The 24,348-nt window shown below is 38.2% G+C and overlaps 1 protein-coding gene and 1 long non-coding RNA gene across 2 annotated transcripts in view; both read left to right on the top strand.

The window, feature by feature from the left end:
• exoc4 (exocyst complex component 4) overlaps positions 1-24,348 on the top strand; it is a 168,814-nt gene that overhangs the window by 49,611 nt on the left and 94,855 nt on the right. The window contains exon 11 of the mRNA XM_038298534.1: positions 940-1,036. Coding sequence (XP_038154462.1) covers positions 940-1,036 — 97 coding nt within the window. The remainder of the gene's footprint in view (positions 1-939; positions 1,037-24,348) is intronic.
• On the top strand, positions 7,331-8,231 carry LOC119792076. The gene is made up of 3 exons (XR_005281933.1): positions 7,331-7,605; positions 8,017-8,042; positions 8,206-8,231. It is a non-coding gene; the product is annotated as an uncharacterized LOC119792076 (long non-coding RNA).

Genomic DNA, 24,348 nt, shown 5'->3' with positions numbered 1-24,348 from the left:
GGCAATTTCTTTCTCTGTCAAATCTATTGATTACTTCTGGATGAGTGAAGGTAATGAGCTTTGGTGTCCTTTGTCTCCCCTGTGATCTCACCTTTTCCCTTTCTGCAGCAGACTCACCCACCCCTAGGATGTTACTTGGCAATGATTTTCTGATTAACCCCGTTGGCTGGAGGGTTCACCCACACACTGACGCAGGGGCGTGAAGGGGAGTGAGCATGTTAGATGCAATTAGATTTGTGATGGAGAGCCATGTTGATTAAGTGATGTGCCTGCTATGGGTGTACTGTACCCCTGCAATGATTAAATCTTCGGACCCTCTTTTTTTTCTTCTTTTAAACTAATCTAGGTTTGATTAAAAGTATTGATTATTGCCAGTGGTTTGAGGCTAAAAACCCACTGCCCATCACAGTTAGCTATGACAACAGAGGAAGACTTTACTCTATATTACTAGAATGAATTTTGTATTTTATTGCTTTTAGGGTGGTTATAATATATTAGAATCTAAGATAAAATCCAAACAAACCCTATTTGCTCTATACTTACTATCAACCAATATTTTTTAATAATGGTGCAGAGGTCCACTAACAGAAGATTATTATTATTAAATCAAGATAAGGAAAATGTTATTAAAATGTAATGATCATTTAGAAATTAAATGAATCTGAATTATCGGTTTACTTCATAACAATATTTAATGATTTCAGAAGGTTTTTTGTCGTCAAACTTTTGCATAATGAAGGTAAACAAAGATTTGTGCTAAATTGCCACCTCCTCCATCACAAAATAAAGCTCCTTATATTCTGTTTTTGGAAATGTATAACTAAATCTTTCTCAATGCCAGAGAAGAGTCAGTTTTATGATTTATGTTTTTGGGTTGAACACAAAGACAATAAAAGTGGCTTCTTACCAATAGAAACCCACTCCCTGCCTGTGTTTTAGGTGGTGCTGATGACAACCTGATTGAAGGTGGAGAAATGAAGTTTGTGTGCAAGCCAGGAGCGAGGAACATCACCGTGATCTTCCAGCCTCTTCTAAGGTAAATAAAAGAATAGTTTCTTAATTTTCAAACAAATAAAAATGAATCTAAAGATGGATTCTGTCTTTTTTTGTGTTTCGTTTGTAAAGCTAGAAACCAGCAACATAAAATAGACAAAACATTTAGGAGAAAAAAAGAGATTTAATATTGAAATACTGGTTCCTAACTTTTAATGTGCCAAAATAGTTTTATCTTTATTCTTTACTGGAGATGTTTGTACAACATGTGACTGTGTGTGAAGGACCTCTTTTGTCATGCTGGTCTGACAGAGAAGGATGGTCGAGCTACTTAAGACCTATGATGCCTGGGACATGACTCAATACCAGTAAAATGTAAAACTAATTATATTACGCAGCCTCTCAGTGACCAGCTATTGATTTAAGCTGTTTCACGTTAAACAGAGTAACATAAATCAAACATTTGAAGGGATGGATGTCAGGTCTGCTCTTTTATACAAACCTTAAATTGGGATTGACTGCTAGCCTTGCTTTCATTTCCTTTCAGGCTGCTCTCCTCTGAAGGTCTGTTTTTGTCTTAATATTCTGTATATCTGCTAGTTTTCTTGAGAGTTCTATAGTCCCAGTAGTGCAGATTAAATCTAATACTGGAACGCTTTGATTGAATTGATGTTCAGGCAATGATGCATTACCTTCTAGGATCCATTAAACTGGCACATTTCCTTCCTCCACACATACGTGGAATTGTACAGCATGCCGTGTTTCTATATCATCTAAAATGGGAGTTATGCTGCCCTAATTTGCTGTAATCTGGGAAGTTGGCAAATATTTTGAATCTGAAGTCTTTTGAACTAAAAAATATCTAGTTCAGTACAAGTTATTCTTTCACTTGGTAAATATATATATTTCATTTTTTCACTTTTTTAGGCATTAGTAGTCTTTATTTTGCTGTAGCTGTGCAAACTTCGAATCACTGCTTTTAAAGGACATCCTCTGTATATGGTCACTGGCTCTACCTCTACACCATGTGCTGCACACAATACAGATATATGTTGAAAGTAAAAAAAAAAAAGTATTAATTCACAATAAAGCTTCTATATTAATTTTCCCTCTCCTTATTCTTGGTCCAGCCTCTTACTAAATTAAACAAATCAGGTCAGTTATGACAGATTGCACATCAGTTACAACAAGCATTTCACATTTCCATCTGCTTAAGTTACACTGGCAGTTGCCATACTGCTTTTTGCCTCATTGATTGATAGTCACTGAACACATCCTGTCTATTTAGAATTAGAAGAAGATTAAAGACAAACTTAATCTGTAAAGTCAGGGAAATGATAAGTTCATCCCTCTCTGAACTTATAAGTTTGAGCACATTGAACATGTTTTGATTTTTATTTTGATAATTTTTTAAAGCTAAAATAATAAACAGAATGCCATAAAAAAAAGACAAAAAAGCAAGCAAATCTGCTTTAAAAAAAAAACCCACTTTAAATAATTTTTAGCTGTAGATTGGCAGCTCAGGTCCTGAGCTCCCTCCTCTTTCTTTCTGTTGGGCTGATGTATGTGATTCAGACACTTCTTGTTGCCCTTATAAATGGTAAATGGCATGTACTTATATAGCGCCTTTTTCAAGTCAAGAGACTTGACCAAAGCGCTTTACACTACATTCATTCACCCATTCACGCACACACTAACACACTGATGGTGGCAAGCTACATTGTAGCCGAAGCTGGGGCTCACTGACAGAAGCGGGGCTGCCGTACACTGGCGCCACCGGGCCCTCTGACCACCATCAGTAGACAATGCAGGTGAAGTGTCTTGCCCAAGGACACAACGACAATGAAAGTCGGAGCCGGGGCTTCAACCGTCAATCCTTCGATTTCAGGGCAAACTCCTACATCCAACGACTGATTTGTTGTGTTCTTGTTGAAAAGGTTTATATTAAAGACTTTACAGTGGGCACTGGTTGGAAATGGACGGTTTCCTGCATGATTCCTGTGTGATTCCTGTGTGAATCACGATGTATTCAAAAGGGTATGTAAGAAAATATATTTTCTTTAGTTTTGTAAAATATAAGTGCCGTTGAAAGCTTTGTTTTTGTGTGTTACACTGTTTTTGTGTGTTACTTTCTTGCCGTGCAATACGTGACACCCCTCCCAGTCTGGTCAAGTAGCAGACTGGGAGGGAGTCACGTGTTGCAAGCTTATAGCGTAGAGGTTAAGCTGAGTGGTCTGTGGTTCAACAGATTGCGGGTTCAATCCCAACTGTGGCTGAGTTGCCTTAAATGTTTTTTTTTTTTTTTTTTTTATCGCTTTTTTATAAAGTAATGAAAGTTAGAATGTAAAGTAATGAAACCAGGTTTTCTATTTTTGAAACAACAATTGGAGTTATTCGTTGGACATTCACGCATGAGCCTCCCATGTATAAAGGGAGGAGCTGAGCAGCTCCTTTAGTCAGAGACTTACAGTAGACACCCTGTCTGTAAAAAGGAGCGCTACCGCAGGTCATTCGTTCCTGCTGCCACCAGACTCTATAATAATGCACTATATCAACAATAACTCCTGTAAAATGTGTCTGTCTCGCTGTCAGCTCCCAGATCAGCTTCTCTGATTGATGCGGCGCTTCCAGCATAATGGGCGTATTGTTATACTATTTTTTATTTATTTTTGTTATTTTTATTATCATCTAGCTGGTAAAATTTTCAGTTTGATCTGGAAAAGGACGCTATGATGCCTTACAACAAGCATGAAAGGCCCAACCCCCCAGGCTTTTTGGGCACATTATGCAAGAATGCTGCTTGCTGCCGCGATGAATAGCGGCGTTTCTACAGTAAACTGTTGTCAGGGATGGCTGTGACCCACCCAAAAGTCAGTGAGCTAATCCGGTTTATTCCCATTTTAAATCATGCTACGTTAAAGTCACTCAAATCACCTTTCTTCCCCATACTGATGCTCGGTTTGAACTGCAGGAGATTGTCTTGACCATGTCTACATGCCTAAATGCACTGAGTTGCCGCCATGTGATTGGCTGCTTAGAAATTAAGTGTTAACAAGCAGTTGGACAGATGTACCTAATAAAGTGGCCGGTGAGTGTACATTTATACTTTTCAGAACTCCCAGCACACTCTCTCTCTCTCTCTCTCTCTCGTGAAACTAAACCCACCCCTGCACAAAAGAGCTTTCTCACACACTTGAAGAAAAGAAGGAAAACAACTTATATTCACCAAAGACATAAATCCATCCAGATAAACATTTCAGAACAACTGTTTTCTCTTCATGACATCAACTGTCTGGAGCTCACAACAGAAGGAGGATCTGAGAACCTTGAACACATTAAGGACATGTTTATCCTTGTCTAGAGTAGACGGGCAACTGCTTTTTATCATCCCCGCTTCAACTGCCTACATTGCAGCAGAGATTGGAACGTTACTTTTATTTAGGCAAGGACAAGCAGCCAAACAGGAACAGACGAGATAAAGCTACCATTGAGAGAACATGCAGATTTATTTATTAATCTTTTTATACAAGCACTTTCCTAGGCAGACACAGACCAATTAGCCACCCAGAAGAACAAGGGATGGCTATTTGCTTGGAATGATCCTAGTAGGATGGACCTTCATGCTGCTTAAATACATTAGCAGTCCAACTACTGATTGCTCTCTTGCAAGCCGACCAAAATGACTAAAGCCAGGCATACACTGTATGATTTTCAGGGTGATTTTCCAGTCGTGCGAGAATCTTTCGATCGGGCAGACTTTCAGCTTCATCGTGTTTCGTTAGTTGGTAGTGTACAGGGGGTAACGAGGGGCGATAAGCCTCTCACAACCACCTCCCGATCAGGAATCGTGAGGTCAGGGGAAAATCAAACATGTTTGATTTTCTCCTGACCGTCGTGGGCGAATCGCTCAGTGCGCATGTGCAAACAAGGATTCTTCTGTAAACACAGAAACATGGCAGGGATGCAATGAGTGAAATGGAGTTATGTCTGTAAAATTGACAGACCATAGTAGCCATGTTTGCTCAGTCATGTCTTTTTCCCAAATATTTCGCCGCCTTTTGTTTTTAGGGCTTTCAGCACAAAATTGCACAATTAGTTCAGGCAGCACGTTTCACTATGGTGGCCTTAATATTCTGCTTCTATTTGTTTGGCTTCCAGATAGACGAGTCAGAGCAGTTCCATATCACTGCGGAGCTGAGTCCAACGTTCTTTTTAGTCGTGCAGTGTGAGCAGGTAGATCGTATGAGAGGGTCGTGCTGCACATACATCGTGAGCTGTGAACTCAGATTGTACGACGAAGCCCGCACAGTGTATGCCCGGCTAAAGACTCCTGGATAGATGTTGAAATGTCTTCAAATAACTTAGTGAAAGCCAGGTTGCTGTCTGATTTAAGCTTGCTTTGTAATACAGCACTTAGCTTTACTCATTAACAGCTACCCAATCATTTATACTGGAAAATTCATATATGGAATGTTAAGAAGCCTTTTGTGTAATTTTATATTATTTTTAGAGAGATTACTAAAAATAAAACTATTGTAAAGGACCACTCTTTCCCTCAAGATGTTAAAAAATTTTTACACCAGTATGAATATTATCTTGATAACTGAAACCAAATTCTCTTCTTGACATAACCCTCTCCTTTTATCTGGGCTTGGGACCAGCACCAGGAGCACATTAGGACTGTGGACCCCTTGTGGCAGGATTATTATGTGTGTGTGTGTGTGTGTGTGTGTGTGTGTGTGTGTGTGGGTATGTGCGTGTGTGTGTGTGTGTATATATGAAGTGTAATGGAGGTATGTGTAAAGGTGTTATGGATTTTTTTTTTAGAATTTTTTTAAATAAATTTTTGTTTGTATCATCAATAAATGTTTGTATTTATAATAAATATATATTTTTTGTATAAATACATTTGAGTATGATGTAAGAAGACAAAGTAAGGGTGGGCTAGCCGGAGCACCCGGAGAGAACCCACACAGGCACGGGAGAGTATGGCAGCTCCATGCAGAAAGGTCTCCTTCTACAAGGGAACAGCACTGATCACTGCTCCACCGTGCAGCCCCACTCTGTTTACCAGGATCTAATCAATACCAAGGTAGGAATCTACCTTAGAAAAAGACCCTGGTATTGAGGCAGTACTTTTTTATTTAAAGGGAACCATAGAGTTTTATGGAGGGTGAGGGCTAAATATTATGGACTGGATTATGGATTTAGTGAATGGGTGTGGGGAGTTAAGGGTTAAAGGAAGGGTTAAGGGTAACGGTTATAGGGAAGGGGGGTGGGGGTGTTGGGGGGTAATTGTAAAGCGTGTAGGTGATAAGGTTTGAGATCTGGGGCTCAGTAAATATTTTTTCAGTTTTAAGTTTGTTTGGAGGACAGTTTCTTGAGGTTTAGCAGAAATTATTTTTCTGACTGATGGCATTGAAAGAGGTTGAAAATTCTTTTCCTTAAAGATTTATTTTTTGGTTTTCTTTCTTGGGATCTTTCAGTCTCCTGTTGCAGATTTTTGAACTCCTCTATAAGGCTCTCTGTTAATCTTTTCTTCTCCTCCTCCATCTCTGTCAGAGCCTTCTTAGCGTTTGCCACTGTCTCTTGAAGGCAGGACTTCTCTGTTTGCCACAGCTGCCTTTCACAATGCAGAACCTCCTGAAGGTGTTTCATAGCTGCTTCCATATCTCTAAGAGTGTTCTGCTGCTCTGTCAGGAGACTGGACTTTTCCTGGGCCCAGACCTGTGTTTGGTTCTTCACATCTTGTTCCATCTTGAGCAAAACAGCTTTTATGTCATTGGTTTCCTGCTCTTTCTGAGCTAAGCAGATCTCAGCCTCCTTTGTTCTGGCTGTCTCAGCAAGCAGACTAATTTCCAGATCCATGACTTTTCTTGCAGAAGCTTTCCCCTGCTCTAACTCAGCTTCCTGTAACTCCAACTGCTTTTTCAGCTGCTCACACTCATCTCTTTGTTGTTGGTTGGACATAAAATGGGATTTTTCTTCCTCCAACTGCTGCCGCTGTTCCTCCAGATCTTTCTGCATTTTTTCCATTGCAGCCTTGATTTCACTGGTTTCCTGTACTTGTTGGGCTAAGCAGATCTCAGCCTCCTTTGCATTTGCCGTCTCAGCAAGAACAGCTGCCTCCGTTTTCTGAGGCAAGACAGTGAGATCCTTAATTTGTTCTAATAATTTGGTTTTTTCTTGTTGAAGTGTTGCTACCCTCTCTCTTGTGAACCTTAACTTGAGCTCAGCGTTCCTTAACCATTGAGCTGATAGTTCAGTCTTCTCACTAAGTGCTGCGATCTCCTCATCTTTTAAGCTCATGCAGATCACAGCTTCCTCGACACTTTGCTTGAGAGCAGTTACCGTGGACTCCAGCTGTCTAGCTTCCTCGTCGGTATATTTTGGCATTGTTTCGTGCTCAGCATGCGTCTTCTGGTTTGTTGATAATTTGATGTTTTCTTGTTTAAGTGCTGCGATCTCCTTATCTTTTGAGCTTATGCAGATAGCAGCTTCCTGCAACCTTTGCTTCAAAGCAGTTGCCGCAGTCTCCAGATGCCAGGCTTTTTCGTTGGCATCTCTACGCACTACCTCCATGTTGTGAAGATCAGCAGCTTGTCTCTGCAAGTAATTTGATAATTTAGCATTTTCTTGTTGAAGTGCGGCGATCTCCTGATCTTTTGAGTTAATACAGAAACCAGCTTCCTGCACCCTTTGCATATTAGCATTTAGCACAGACTCCAGCTGCCAGGCTTTCTCGTTGGCATTTTTACACACTGCCTCCATGTTGTGAAGATCAGCAGCTTGTCTCTGGCAGATTTCTAATAATTTCATATTTTCTTGTTGAAGTGCTGCGATCTTCTCATCTTTAGATTTTAAGTAGATTTCATTTTCCTGGTCCTTTTTTCTTTGAGCAGTTAGCTCAGATTCCAGCTGCCTAGTTTTTTCGTGGGTATTCTGACGCGCTGTCTCCATTTTCTGAGGCAAGGCAACAAAACTTTGGATTGTTGCTGATAACTTGATGTTTTCTTGTTGCAGTGCTGTGATCAGCTCGTCTTTTGAGCGTAAGTAGGTCTCTGCTTCCTGCACCTTTTTCCTTTCAGCAGTTAGCTCCGACTCCAGCTGCCTAGCTTTCTCATCGGTATATCCAAACCCTGCATCCATTTTCTGAGGCACAGCAACATTTTTCTTAGTTGTTTCTGATAACTTGATGATTTCTTGTTGCAGTGCTGTGATCATCTCATCTTTTGAGCGTAAGTAGGTCTCTGCTTCCTGCACCTTTTTCCTTTCAGCAGTTAGCTCAGACTCTAGCTGCCTAGCGTTCTCATTGATATATCCAAACCCTGCATCCAAAGACACAGCAACATTTTTCTTAGTTGTTTCTGATAACTTGATGATTTCTTGTTGCAGTGCTGTGATCATCTCATCTTTTGAGCGTAAGTAGGTCTCTGCTTCCTGCACCTTTTTCCTTTCAGCAGTTAGCTCAGACTCTAGCTGCCTAGCGTTCTCATTGATATATCCAAACCCTGCATCCAAAGACACAGCAACATTTTTCTTAATTGTTCCTGATAACTTGATGATTTCTTGTAGCGAAGCTATGATCCTCAAATCTTTTGGGCTTAAACAGATCTCAGCCTTCTGACCCTTTTTCCTTTTAGGAGTTAGCTCAGACTCCAGCTGCCTAGCTTTCTCGTTGGTATGTTGACGAGCTTCCTCTAATTTGTTGAGCTCAGCAGTGAGATCATTGGTATGTTGGGCTAAACTCCTGTTTTGATGTTGAAGTTCTGTGATCAACCAGTCTCTGGAGCTTAAGGCTCTGTGAAACTCAATCTTAGAAATCATATTACGTCCGGTCTTTTTGTCAGCTCCACGTCCTCCATGAACAGCTTTCTCACTTTGAAGTTGTAAAAGTGGATTTCTTCCTGGATTTTCAGGCTTTGCAGCTTTAGCTGGTCCCTCAACACGAGCTGGGGCTGGTTGCAATGGCTTCACCACAGGCTTAGAAGCACAAACTTGACTCAAAGTGGGTCCCGCTGCTATTTTTGGAGCATTTTCTGGCTTTTTCTTACTCGTAAGAACTTGAGCCCAAGTCACATTTCCAGAAGGGTTTGTAGCTGTGTTACCAGATGTAGCTCCCATAGTATTACCTGATTTAGATATGGTTGACATGGCGGCTATAACGTTTAATTCACCTGATTTGCAAATGAAAAAGGACGAATTGGTCAATTCCAGCCTTAGTTGCTGATTCAAGTCAGCCTCCTAAGGAAAACAATAAAATTGTTGGTTGGATTAAAACACAAAGCTTTGTTTTAAACTAAAAGCTTCTTTTTCTGATAACTGGGCAGATTTGTTCTGTGGAAAAGGCTTTACTTTTCTAATTACAAGGAGTTAACTCAAGAGATGCACACGTTACAGGAGAATTCCGGAAATTGAATGCTTGGTAGTATTCTGATGTCTGTAATGATGTCATCAGAATTCTAAACTATATGGGCGGGAACTATAAACTCCGCCCACATAAGTCAAGCCTGGCTGTAGGTTCTACATACTCTGAAAAAATAATTCAACAGTTTTTGGCTTTTCCTTAATCATATTTAGTTACTTTAACTTTTTTTATTATTATTTTAACAGGGTAGGACATAAAACAATTTTTTTTTTTACAGTTTCCTCTCTGGCAATGTGGCAATAAGAATAATTGTCTTGATGCCAAAAAGAGCCCAACAGTTAAACTGTTAAAAAAGTTCACACCCATGAGTAGAGGTAATGCAGCCTGATGATATTTACACCGCATCAGATACCGTTCCCCCCATGTTAAGCAGGGGGAACGTTATCTGAAGGGGTTTATAGGCCCATGAGATAGCGTTTCCCCCCCGATGTCATTTACGTTGAGTTGCAATAAATGCAAAACTCTCTGCAGGTACTTGTCTTTGTCGTCCGCTCTATTCAGCTGGCTTTTGAAACACAAGGAGAGAAGGTGGGGGCCGGGTGGTGAGGGTTACGAGGTCGAGAAATGCAAAAGTAATGGGATAGTTACTTTTACTTCGAACTAGTTACTTTTATTGTGGAGTAACTCAGTTAGTAACTCAGTTACTTTTTGGGAAAAGTAACTAGTAACTATAACTAATAACTTTTTCAAAGTAACGTGCCCGACACTGTTCGTAACATATGGAACAATCAGATCTGTGATATAAGATTAAGCTTGTTTATTTGGGGTTTTGTTTTGTGAGAAGGACAATTTTAAACAGTAAGCCGATTAAGGGAAGCTAAGATAAGATAACTAATACCTCTCTTTTTTATTGTTATCAAAACTGGTCGCATTTTGGATCAGCCTTTTTAGTTGTTGCGATATTCTGTATTTGAAAGAAAACAATTCTAGAAAGCTCTTTGACATGGGTTTTAAATGGGAAGTCCTTATCAAAATTAAAGGGGAACACCGTTTTTTTTTTAATTGGGCCCTTGATTTTATGTTATTACACCATGTTCTACTCACCCATATTAGTTTTGTGTCATTTGGAGCTGTTCTGAAGATATTCCATTCATAATGTATTCTTTATGGTAGTGTTAATTTTAGCTGCCATTTTTAAATTTAGTTTTAGTTTTAGTCCAGTTTCAGAATCGCTTTTTAGTTTTTATCATATTTAGTCGACATCATCCCATTTTTATTTAGTCTAGTTTTAGTCGACTATAAGCCAGAGCATTTTAGTCTTTATTTTAGTCCAAGAAAACATAATTTTATTCGTATAGTTTTAGTCAAGAAAAACTGTCAACATTTTATTCTAGTTTTAGTCAGGACATAATTTTAACCTTTTACTTTTTTGTCAGCAGATAATATTTAACATTTCCTAAAATTATTACGCATTTCAACATTTTCTCTCATCTTTTTGATAAAAAAAAAAAACACAATTTCAAGGAACACATGCAGACATGGAAGATGTTCTAAAAATATTTGCATATTTATTTTGAACATTAAAACAAATAAAATACACCTGACAAAGGAAACAAATAAATTAAATAAAATGTCTTATGAACTTTACACAAGTGCTGGCTGTTTAAAGCTAGTTCACATAGAATAATAAAATAAATAGAATTGAGATCAATGTTGTTTAAAAAAAAAAAAAACTCCAACTGAGTTTCCTGCCAGCTAGTTCACATAGTATATAAAGGTACAGTATTTAAGGTGAAAAAGGCATAGTTTTCTTGTCCTGAGAGTCAGCTTTGTATTTGGTGTGGGCAATTAAGGAAGCTTGTATAGCTGGCCTGTCATTGTTTCTGGGTGGTTGTTGGTGGTGGTGTATCTTCAGTCTGGAACAGAAATTAATACAATGTCAGGATAGGTCTGTTTTTTCCTTGACAAAAACTAAGTCTCTGTAAAACTACATTTGACAATCCATTTCAAACTCATACAAACAACCTAACTATCATTTTATGCAGAAATAAATTGCAGACATTTTTATGTGTGCATGCATTTTGGTTGTATTAATATTGATGCCAATTCAAATCAAATGTCCTTGTAATAGTAATTTGCAGATAAACAGAGCAGCCTTTTATGTCACCAAATAAAGACATTGGGAGTTTGCGTCCCAATCCCTGTAGTGGTTCCCCTAGCAATGGCTATTTTGTGTATGAAAATCTAGGTTAAAGTTGTTCTGAATTATGTGTGGCATATTATTTTTATTTTGTCTTATCCTGATAAATAGTTTCAGTTCGTTCTATCATTTAGCATTCATGTGTAGCTGCCGAGGTGTTTTGTGTTAACTATAGTTCACTTGCAGCTCCTAGATTACCTAAAACGTCTGTCTGCTTTAATCAAACTTGCAATATAACAGAAACTATAGTTGCCCGGCCAGTATAACATATCTAAGTTAGCATAAATTTAACTTTACATACAGTATATCACCTGAGCATCCAATGGCCCCTTTAACACGTTGAACCATTTTGTACTAAATAAATACAGGCCCATAGCATGATGCCTCCATCTCCATCCACATGTGTTGGGAAGATGTTCTTTATGAACCTTTCCGCTCCTCTAAACATACCAAATAACTTGATTGGGGACTCTTCAGACAGCAGCACCCTTTCTGAATGATTGAGATGTCTCGGAGCAAATTCAGCAGGAGCCTGTAGCTTTCATAAAAGGTGGCTGCTAGATTCCAGTCTTTTAGAATGTCCCAAGTGCTTTTAGCTCATTAACAGCCTCCAACTGTCTAGTTGTCAGATGATCCATCACATTTCTTTTAATCATCCTAAAACAATGAAGCTGGATTTAAATTGAAGCTTCAGATTGAAAGCAAATAATGGTCCTTTTATGCTTTCAATAATCTTAACAGCGGGTGCTGGCTTCTAAGCAATGATTATTTATTTTTTAAGTTAGCAAACAGTGCTCTGCAGAACTTGAGTTATAAGAAGCTGGGATCTATGTATTTGTGTCTTAACTTCTATGTGATGTGTGTTGATGTCATGTTCCTAAAACATTGGGCTTGAAACTGCCTCTACTCCCCAATGCTTTGCACTTTTTGTTTCCTGTTTTTTTTCTTCTTCCTCTGGCATTCAGACCCTATTACCTTCCTATCTCCAAGCTTTTGTCTGAATAAATGACCAAAAATAAAACGGTGACTAGCTCCCTGCCTGTTTCTCCCGTGTTGTCCGTAATGGTTCGTATCAATCAAAGCAAACTGCCTTGAACACAGGGCTCTCTCCTCTCTTCCCCTTTCCCTCCCTTCCACCTGGGTTCTCCTGGCCTTTAGTGCCAATGGAGCGCTGTTGTTTGCAGATGATTTTCTAATGGCAATGCTCTGGCACTCAGCTGATGGATCACTGCCTCTCCTGCAGCCAGCCATGCCAGTCATTGCAGCTTTAATGACGAAAGCTGCTGGGGGTGGAAAGATTAGTGTCAGTGTCATTGCCTGGGAGATAAGACACTCTGGTCTTAATGTTGGATTGCACATGTTTTAAAGAATCATATGTAAAGTTCTCCATCCTAAAATCAAGTAATGTCACACTTCACTTGTAGTTTTCATCTCCCAGAATGTTACAGATGTCTTTAGAGTATGATAAAATCTGCTGACCCTTTTCTTAATATTTGTTTCATTTAAAAGAATTAGCTGAGTATCATTTGTGTTTCTGTTCTCTCACCACATGTTGCCATTTTTTCACCTGGAACATCTGGTTTTCACCTGTAAAGCGACCATCATCTCCTTTTTTGCATTTTTATAGTGTTGATCCCACTTTTAGGTTATCTGACTCATGAATCATGATAAACTGTGAGTTACACTGATATGACTCCTAATGCACCTCCAATATAATTAATAGACCGCAAACCATATATTCTGCAGACTTTCAGGAGTGGTAATTTGGTCCAATTAGCTGCTGATAATGCAGGCATAAAATGACCAGCAGCAGATCTGGTTAAAGGGAAATATTGGGCTCTGAGCTTTAAAGGTATGACATAGCAAGGAGGTAAAATTACCAGAAATCATACATATCAAGGATTTTTTTTAAATTTTTTTTTTAGAAAAGCTTGAAAAATCAACAAAGAAAGAAATGCATTTGTGCGAACCACTTTCCTCTTAATAACTGCTGCTACAGTCTCACCACTGGGAAGAATTTTTCCTCATATGCTCTGGGTACCTAAAAAGCCATTACCACTCATCGGTGTTATTCAGTTCTAAGCATTCTGAAAAGAAACCTGAGATTGAGTCTGAAGGAAACATGCAGGAAATTTCAAACAGACAGAAATACAGGTGATATAATTTCTGTTGATGGACTGACTTGCATCTCAATTTCTTTCTGGATGAAGCAATATTGGATAACCCATCCAAACCAAAGAGGGGGTTAATGCCAACCATCGGGGAGTTAGATTTACCAGCAGGACAAATCTTACCCAAACAAACATTGATTGTTTTCTCATATTTAGACGTGTTTTACAACAATAAAATAGCCCATTCAGGGATCAGTCTAAATCAATGAGAATTCAGTGTAATGGAGTGAAAAAGTTCATATTTCTTTTCATTTGAAAAATGGAATTACAGATTCCTTTTACACGATTTACTTCGCTCTAGGGCTTGTTTTTACAGCTCAACCCAATATATCAGCAATTTGATGTTAGTATGAGCTGTCTGTGGTTTAGTTAAATTGGTTGTGATTTCTTGCTTGTTCTTGACTTATTGTTTAAAAGCTGTATCCATTTCCTGCACTGTTTCTCCACTCCTAACACCGAAGATAGCAGCAGGTTTTTTATTCCACCTGGCTTTGAAAGGCCTGAGGGTCCCTCTGAAGCACCCTGAGGTGGCGAGAGGGAAATCTAGAGAGCTTTGATCAGCCCTCTGCTACAAGATTACCACCTCCCTTTGGCTGCGTTCCAGAACAGGCATTCATTTTAAAGAGAAAGGATCTAAAGTGAACTCATCAGATTGATTTATGTTTGAAGGTGCTTTTTATGCATTTTGTATATTATTGCAACTCTAATGCAATATGTTGGCCTGAAACAACTGTGCTGTGAATATGAAAATAAACTATACTGTATGTTTGATCAAGAGCCAAACATCAGAACTGCATGGATAATTGCTGAATATTTATCTGCTTCATATTTATTGAAGTTTTCACTTTATTTTTGAAAGGTTAAAGGTGTGCACATTCTAACTAGTGTGCCGATGCCATTTGTTGGCCCCGATACCTGGCCGATACTGATACCATACCGATACTATCTGTTTGAAGTTGATGTGTGTGTGTTAATATGAAGGACTTAATACTACTTGGATGTAAACTAATTGCCATCATGGCTTTGTCAAGCTGCTGCCTACCTTTGTGAAGCAGAAAAAAGACTAATACAAAGTGAATCCAGTAGAACTTTTTATTGCCTACCTGGAATGGGTGACTAGTTGAATAAACGTTTGGCTCTCAAATATCGGTGCCCTATTTGTAAGTACTTGCCGATACGGCATTGGCAAGTACTCGGCGATACCACAATTTTTATGCTGACTCGGGCCCCGCCCATACTGGTATTGGTATTGGTGCAACACTAATTCTAACCTTAGCATTTATGTGTATTCATTGTACCTGGTTTGCAGTTAGAGAATTACAAAATGAGTTTTTTAAAGTTTTATAAAACAATGATTTGTATTGGAATGTATTGGAGAAATATTCAAAGGTAAACCTGGTCTGTGATTGTTAGGTCAATCCCAAAATTTTCATATTTTCACTTTATCCATGAAATGATTCAAAGAAAGAAATTGTGCAATTTCTGGTATATTACAGGTGTCAACAAACAGGAAGGGGAAGTTGTTTCATCCTATTTTACTCTTTTATACTTTGGTTTAAATTCTTTAGAAAGGAAAACTAATCAGAATCTTTCAACATTGGAATCAGCAGGTGGGATCTCAGAGAAAACCGTATGAATATGTCGGCCAGGAAAAGCCTAATCAGTGCATCTCTAGTGCAGTGCTCTGTTTAAAGTGGCTCCCTCACAAATATGGTGCATGCGGAAGTGTTTGTGCTTCCAGCAGCCAATTTTGTTTGACTTGTGGGGTCTTCTGCTGACATTTGGGTGGTATTTGCATCTCTGGACGAAGCTGGCATTTTGAGAAGTTTCTGCGGGCTTCCAATCTTTCCCTGTTAACAATCCAAAGAGTGACAAGCAACGAACATGCACGCCCTTAGCCAGCAATGAGATTTCTGAGCAACTGACCTTCATAATTTTTTTAAGTGGAATACAGTATGTGACTAAATATGACCATAGGGGTTGGGTGTGTGTGTGTCTCTTTTGAATAATAAATGAGGTATCCAAACTAATCTGACCCTCTACGGAAAAAAAAAAGAAAAAAAAAAAAAGATGACTGCTGTCATTAGAAATGAATGCAAATTTGGACAGCATACCGGATCCAGACCAATTAAAAAACTACAGTGGTGGTTATATATAGTTACTTCCTCTTAGGAAAGGTTGAAACCTGTCATCCATTCTCATAAACATTTGAGTCCCTGGCCGTTTCTAAATATTTGTACTTGTGCGTTCTCATGCGCTTGTGTACTTGTGAAACGTCATCAGCATCAGCCCTAGTACTGTTCCAACTCAGAAGAACAGCAGACTGAGAACGGACAAAACCCCCAGATATTGTTCTCCCCCCTCGCTATTTACCGAGCATGCATCAGAGCAGACTTGTCCGTTCTTGAGATTGACAGCTGTCCCAGCATGCACTGCGGCAGCAGCAGCTTTCAATGGAGCGCTCACAGAGCTCAGCGTACTAAGTTAAAAGTTCTCTTTTTTGTTGCTGTTGTTTAATAAAAGTATGTTTTAAGATCATTTAAGGCGAGAACATTATACTTCTAAGCGTCACTATATGCCCCATTTACCAATTTAATGCGAAATTTAAACAATTTCCAAAGTTGAGAAAACCGCAGCAACCAGCGGACCTTCGAGGGTAATGGCAGCCCGTCTGCAGCAGCCCTCTTTCGGCATAGCCGTGTGTGAAGTACCGATGGCTCTGATGGTGAGTTTTTTGTTTATTGGCAAAATTTTAATTTGATTTGTGTTTATCTTACTGTTAATTATTATTCCCCCACTAAATGAAAAAAAGAATTTATTATTATCTGGAGGCTATTAATAATAGGAGGTGAAGTGCAGCTCCAGACAAGCCGGGCATGTGGTGATGTCACGAGTACGCTGCTGTTCCAATTGACCCATGTTTATGCTCCCGTTCTCACAAAGTCCATACATTCCTGTGTTCTTCTCAAGAACATACTTGGCGAGCACACGAGTCCGTACTCGTGTCCTGAACAATTATGTCTTCTTTTTCAAAGCTGTAGTCTTAAAAAGCATATTAGTTGATTAGAAATCTAACAGCTTTAACTCGTGCTTTGACTCCTCAACCTGGAGCTGAAAGCCACATCTCCTATACACGAGTGCATGAGTAGGGCTATAGGTGTGATTATGAAGAAATAAAGAAATCACTAGTTCAGTGGTGGGCAAATATAATTGCATCCAACGATCTTTCAACTATAACGACAAATTACTTATCTGAGGTTTTCTAAATGTACAATAAAAGTTTTTATTTAGCTGTTAGGACGGATCATTTCTTGTATATTGATGCGTCTTGTCTGTGTAAATTCTCAGTCATCAGGTTCATGGCAATATATATCCGCGGTTTGAGTTACAAGGCTGACAATATTCTCTCAAATACAAAGGAGAAATTTAAAGATCACAAACATGATTCGAAATGACTTGAAGCATGTGGTTATCTAAACAGGTAGTTTGTTAAGTAGGCCCAATAAATTAGCAGGAAAAGCAACACTGCCTCTAACACAGACGAGAAAACAGAGAGACACAAAAACATTGTAATTCCATGTCTGTCAGGAATTTTGGAAAATCTCGGAAGGATTTTCTCCGAACACAACATAGACATGAATTTCATCCCCAACAAGGTGCTCAGGTTCTTCCTTCACAAAACCTAATCTGAACTGCGTTACTTATGCAATCCCGTGCATGACTGTACAGCCTGCTGTATTGGACAAACAAAACAACAATTACATAAATGCATGGTACAGCATTGAAGAGCCAGTAGCTTTGGGCAAGATTCAGCTGTAGACCTGCGCCTGAAGAACAGAGGACACACCCTTGAAGACCAAAATGTTCCGATTTTAGAAAGAGAGGACTGATGGTTTAAAAGAGGGGTCAATGAACCCTGCTTTGTGAAAGGAGGAAAATAATCACTGAACAGATGGGGATGATTGCAGTTTCAGCTTCCAAGCATTTACAATTTAGGCAAGGCAACATTTATTTGTATAGCACAATTCAGTACACAGACAATGCAAAGTGCTTTACTTGATTAAAATGTAGGAAAATAAAACAGAATCAAAGCAAATAGGAAAATAAATAAATAATAAAAAATACAGAAACGAAAAAGAAAATTAAAAACAGTTGGACTAATGATGTTTCAGTTAAACTAAACTAGCACAGTCGAAGGCAATCCTAAACAAATGTGTTTTTAGTCTTGATTTAAAAGAACTCAGCTTTTCCGCACTTTTACAGTTTTCTGGAAATTTGTTCCAGATAAGTGGAGCATAGGAACTAATTGCTGCTTCTCCATGTTTAGTTCTGGTTCTAGGTATGCAGAGCAGGCTGGAGCCAGAAGACCTAAGTGGTCAGGAGGGTTGATACACCTATTGCAAGTCTGTGATGTGTTTAGGTGCTAAGCCATTCAGAGATTTATAGACTAACAGAAATATTTTAAAGTCTATTCTCTGAGATACAGGGAGCCAGTGTAAGGACTTTAGAACTGGGGTGATGTGCTCTACTTTCTTAATCTTAGTGAGGACACGGGCAAGGAGTCATGGAACTCATCCCAAACACATAACTCCCATTATTATAAAAAGACCATTCTCATAGCCCATGCACAACAAAATACTCCAACAATCCACAGGAAAAAAGAGTGGCTATTTGATTAGCAACTGACTTGTAATGTACTTAGGAGGATGGACCTCCATGCTGCTTAAAAACATCAGCGCTACAACTACAGTTTTCTCTGATTTGTGCCCAAGAATTGACAAAGATTCCTGGATTGGTTTTAAAACCTCTTAAAAAAACATCAAAAAACCCAAACTGAACTAAAGTCCAGTTGCCTTCCAATTTAAGCGTTTTGTGATTGATGCTCCCAATATTTGCTGTGAATGTTTCTATAGAATCAATGATAATACCTTATTTTTATGGAAAAGCTTTTATTCGCTGTTGTAAATATCCTGTTGTTTTAGTAAGTATTTTTTTGACCTGGAGGAAGGACATATGCAGTTTCAAAGTTCTTTGCAGATCTTTATTGAATGCTTGATCTATTGGCAGGCATTAAAAATTAAACATTCAATGTAAACTACAGATTTCTGGAAGTATGCCCCCCAGCGTTGCCGTTAACACCCACATTCCATTCTCCAAATCTAAGACAGTGTAAAAAACAAAAAGAAAAAGAAATCACAGAAAAAAATACTTAATCACCTAACTTAGACATCATATTAAATGGTAAATAAGACACAATTTCAAATAGTTCTATGAAAGAAAAAGAAGTTTTACATGATTTTTTTCAAGGATGTATCTAAGCAATGTTTACCAAACAAAATCTAAATAATTTAAATCCGACCAAATGAAAGCTTTTTAATGTATATTCTTGAGTCTTTAAAGAGACCTGAAGTCTTAGTTCTCTTTTTTTCTCAGCTCCACTTAAACACAATTGTTGAAACAGGAACAAGGGTCTCTAAGAGGCAGTGATGAGAGAAAGGCTGCAAAGGCTTCACCTAGTTCACCTACTTGGTTTCACATTTAATGGTGTTTAAATGAATGTGGATTTTGAAAACGGAATAAAAAAGAACTTGCAAGTTTAGGTACTAAAGCGAAACATGAAGTTCGACGCTGTGCAAGCGTCCATGCATGGATTTAAGTGTGAGAGGTGGAAAAAAAAAAAAAGAGTGTCAGAGGTTTGGAGATTGACAAGGTGCCTGTGGGGGGTATGAAGAGAAGCACAATGGGACAAGTGATGGGAGTGGATGGAGCAGAGATTAGAGAGACAAGGACTGAAAGGCTCTGCCTCCCACTGGTGTTGCCTGTGGTGAAAATGACTGGCACAATGATTCTGCACTAATTTCACATAATTATCAACTCCCCTTTTCGCAAGTGGCACATATACCGATGAAGACTAAGATTAAAGGTGTAAAATACATGTAATACGTTAATAAAAAGTACACTTTAAAATACCTATTGAAATTTGACTAATTTTAAATTGCAGACAGACGTATTAAAGGCTTTCTGAGAGTCCTAGTGTTCTTAAGTATATGTGTGTTATATATGTGTATTAAATACGATTTTTTTTGAGAATATACCTAGAATTCTGCTTCATTATATTATGATAACATCATACGCAACTGCATGATGTTACCTCATGGATTTGCTGCAGATTGTTCCTGCACATTTATGATGCAAATCTTTAAAGAGCTCTCTTAGGTCGAGATCTAATGTTGGTTTAAGAACATATTAAATTCATTGTCATGTCCAAATAAATTCCAAACAAAGCAAAAACCGTTTGAGATTGCTTTAGCTATTGTGGTGCAATATTCTAATGGATCAGATGACAGGCACACTGCAGTAAAAGGTCATGGTCATGGCTGTGGGCAAAACCAGGGTATGTTTTGGTGTCACAGCAGCCCTTCATTCATGTGGTTAGGAATCAAAAGAGAGACAATGTTACACAGAATCTATTTTAATCAGTCAGTCTTGCAGTTGGCAGCAACGAAACTGCCTTTAAGAGGGAATCAGTAAACTGCAGCAATACCACTGAAATCACAAAATCTTTAATACAAACAGTAAATTCTTATTTTGGACATAATATTCTGCTGTAACAGTGTTTGATGTCCCTTTAGATCACTATGAAGGGAAGCTGAGAAATGCCTAAATCGGTTGTTGTTGAGCCACTGTTGTCATTTCTCTCCAATGCCCTTTTAATTACTAATGCAGGTCACATTTCCCCCAGCATCTGCCATGAAGCTCAGAAAGATGTCTGTATGTAGGCTGTTAAAATGCAGCCCGGATGGTCTAGCCTTAAGTCCTCCTCACACATACGTGCACATGAAGCTTTGCTCGGCCACTCCTTGCTCTCTTTTCTAATCTTTTCTCACTCGCTCTGAGGATTTTTCTCAGTAAACAGCACTTCTTTTTCTTTCTTTCTTACTAGAACCTATTAAAACATAGTGAAGATTCAAGAAAGAGTGCAGTTCAGACTGGAGTGGTTGAAGAGGGACACAGAGAAATAGAGCAGCAAAGATTATGTACGGTAATAAGGCAAAGAGCGAAGGCATGAATATGGCAAGAGTCTGTGGTAAAATAAAACAAGCATTTTTAGAGTTGGTTCACCCATAATAATCTCATAGTTATTTCTCCTGATAGAAAAGTTAATATTTTAGGAGGCTCCCAGACAATGCCCTCTTTAAATTTAACAGAGAAAGTTTTATCTTAAATTTACAAAAGCATCCCCCATTACCAAAATGGTAAGAAAATAACCATCTTTATTTAGGGACGTATCAATCCATATGTTTACTTTTCTGATCCGATTCTGATACTTGCATTTGAACATTTGCAGATCCAGATACTTTTTTGATACCAAAGTTCTCTTTGGTTTAATGTCATAAATTCTGTATTTATTTTTTAAAGAGCTTGTCACAAACTCCTCTCTATTAACAAGTATGTTATGCATGAATATTCTGAAAGTTAACCATAGATCAGTATTAGGTCAGAAAAGTGAGTCATAAATGATAATAGGATAAATTCCATACTGAAAATCAATATGCAACTGTAATATGACTTTTTTAAAAGCCACCTGAAAACCTCTTAAGAGATTTTTGTTTTTCAACATGATCTCTGTATACCATTTAGACTGCCTCTCAATCAAACTGCGTCACAACCCCAACTAGTCCCTGAATGGTTTCACAGAAAACTTCAGCGGTCACCCAGTGGCTCTGACCACATATCGCAGTGTGGTCAGACGTGGTGACCGCTCTTACCGCATGAAAGTTCCTACTGGTTACTGCCACTTGCCTGTGCCATTTTCATAGGAATACTATTCAAATCCAGTGCTGTTGACAAGGACCCCTTATTCAGTAGGATCTCACCATACGGGTTCAGTTGACTACATTTAATAAATCAAAGACAGAGGCATAAACCCGTAAATGTTGAAGCTGTTCGTGAGATCCATAATTATATTTACATTTAGAATAGAATAGAAATCCCCTTCTCCCACAATGTCAGTAGTAATTTTTTTATTATAAAGGTAGACTGAATACATCTGGCTCTATGGATTGGGTCCATTACTTCATCAAAAATTTTCCTCAATATAGGGACCGATACCAATATTGATTTCAGATTAGTATGTCTCTATCTTTATTTATGGACCTTATGAAATAAAAATGCAAAATTTTTTATTAGTAGCTATGAATATTACATTTTTGTATTTTATTTACTTAAAAATTCTGAATCTTCCTAAATTTGATGTAGAAGTATAAAAAATCACTTTCTCCTTCTTTTAACCCTTTGATCTGCTTATAATTCCAACAAGTTAGCATTTTTTTTTTTTTATACAAAAGTAGCGTTATGGAGTTGAATACACATATCCAAGTGAGTTTTATAATATTAGAGTCTTATGCAATTATGATATATTCAATGACCACATTAGTGGCAAATATGCTGATTAAGCAAACTTTCTGACTGTCATGCATTAAAAAAGAATGAAAAATGTTTGAAAACCATCATCAATAAAATGATTCAATAATATCATAGTTTTGCATGAATTTTATGTTTGAAAACCAAAGTTTCATTTGAAGAATTTGAAGTGAGGTCACATTAGCTTTTCACTAATTTAGAGCAATTAGAATGTGTTCAAAATAATTCCCAATGCAAATCCAAGAGGTAAGTAAAAATTATTTGGCAAAATTATAGTTTATTCAATGATTTGGCTAATGAGACACTAATAACTTTTAGTAAATTGATACTGAAACATCTGGGATTGAGTGAGTAGCTAGCAGACATCAGGGGACTCTTCTTAAAGGACTCTTTGGTCTTGTTCTAGTGATCAAATCTGATGAGCAACTGGGAAAACGCATAAACCCAAACTTACTATTAGTATTTAAATTAAATATCTTGTTTTAGCTTTATAAATAACAGGTTAAAACATATCAGCAAGGAGTACCATGTGGTCACCTTCTTATTTGCCTGTCTTACACAACAGTAAACAGTCAACAACAGTGAAAATCCAAATCCAAATTGTTTAGCTGGAAACTCATTTCCTAACTTTGCCAGACCTGTAACATCTACTTATCTTTATTTGGAAAAGACTGAGTTATCTTGAGTATTCAGCATCTTAGAATGTTAGGACTGCAGCAGCGGTTCTTTGTTCTCATGTGCTCCAAGTCTCCACTCTCTGACATCTCATAGTTTACTGAAAACACAGAGAATAAGACTAAGAGTTAGACTCAACTTTATTTATCCTTTGGTATTACTCCTTCAGGGAAATTCTGGTTCCAGTACCTTATATAGAGTACAAAGGGCAGAGTTAAAGCAAGATACTATTAAAGACAATAGACAATATAAAAACAGTGTATATAGTACAAAAAAAGCATAAAAAAGGTTGTAATGTCCTGGAATATGTTTTCTTTATATATAGAAATATCTGCACAGTAGAGAGCTAAGGAAAGACTACGCAGTAGTTGACTAGGATCATTGCACTTGCACTGCAGAAATGTTCTGACCATATAAATAATTAAAACTTATACAGACATACAGTAGCTGAATTGGATTGTTGGAGAATTTTTGGAGAACCATTTGTTTTTGCAGTAATATGGTTCAAAAGTTAGCCACCAGGTCCACTTTGATCGGTCAGCAGATTCTGGTCCATGCCATGTGGCCTTTCATAATGGTGTCTCTGCCAATGTGATTCTGAAGAGAGTCTAACAGTGAAGAGAGGAAGAGTCTCTAAGTTGGTTCTTTTGTCTCGGAGAACCGTTGGGGTGCAGAATTTCATGTCCCTGTGGGAGTGTCTTCTGAGAGTGAGCGGGATTTTCAGAAATTGGGGAGGAGAGTCCATCAGTGTAGCAAATTAGCATCACCTACACCCAAGATTACCGTAAATATCAGCATGGACATTGGTCCCCGATGTCCAAAATTAATATCATGGTTTATGGCCCAACAGTTGCAAATATAAGGATAAACAGTCCACAAGTCAGGGAGATGATATCACAAACTTTGAAATTAAATATTTGATTTGTTTACAACCTATCTTCCAACATTGAATTCAATTTACACTCTTTTTAAACCCTTTATGAATATCAGGCGCACTTTCCTACAGGTTGAAAAATACTAGCAGTGTTTTTTTTAATCACTTTTAAGAAGTGCTGTTTCAGCTACTTTCTTTTGAGCCTGATAGCTCTCCCATCTCTTTGTGTCCTACAGGCACAATCCTGCATAGAGATCCACATAAACACTGTGGGTGTGACATATATCGTAACTCCAGCACACACACAACCACTAGATATTGTGCAGGAGATTAGATCCATCATTGTTGGGGTCTTTTCTCTGGCTATTGGAGGGGGATAAACTCATTGATTGTGTTTATCTATCCTATAATGGAATCAGACTGGGTTCCCAGGGCAACGGGTCCAACAGACACCTTAAGCAGACAGTCCTCAGTCAGAGCTTAAGGGGGTCTAGCCTCAGCAGTAGACTTCTTATGAAGTCGGCTTATAGGTTCCGGGAGGCTTGAAGGTTTATGTGGAGAAGAGTAGTGGACACTGGGAATCGTTGACTGGTCAGATTAGTGGTTGAAATTGTGCTGGGACAAATGGTAAACGGGCTTCACA

The sequence above is a fragment of the Cyprinodon tularosa genome, unplaced genomic scaffold, assembly GCF_016077235.1.
Source record: "Cyprinodon tularosa strain WSP-4 unplaced genomic scaffold, ASM1607723v1 ctg111, whole genome shotgun sequence".
Classification (NCBI taxonomy): domain Eukaryota; kingdom Metazoa; phylum Chordata; class Actinopteri; order Cyprinodontiformes; family Cyprinodontidae; genus Cyprinodon; species Cyprinodon tularosa.
The sequence above is the reverse complement of the archived record's forward strand: the minus strand, read 5'-3'. Positions and strand labels throughout refer to the sequence as shown.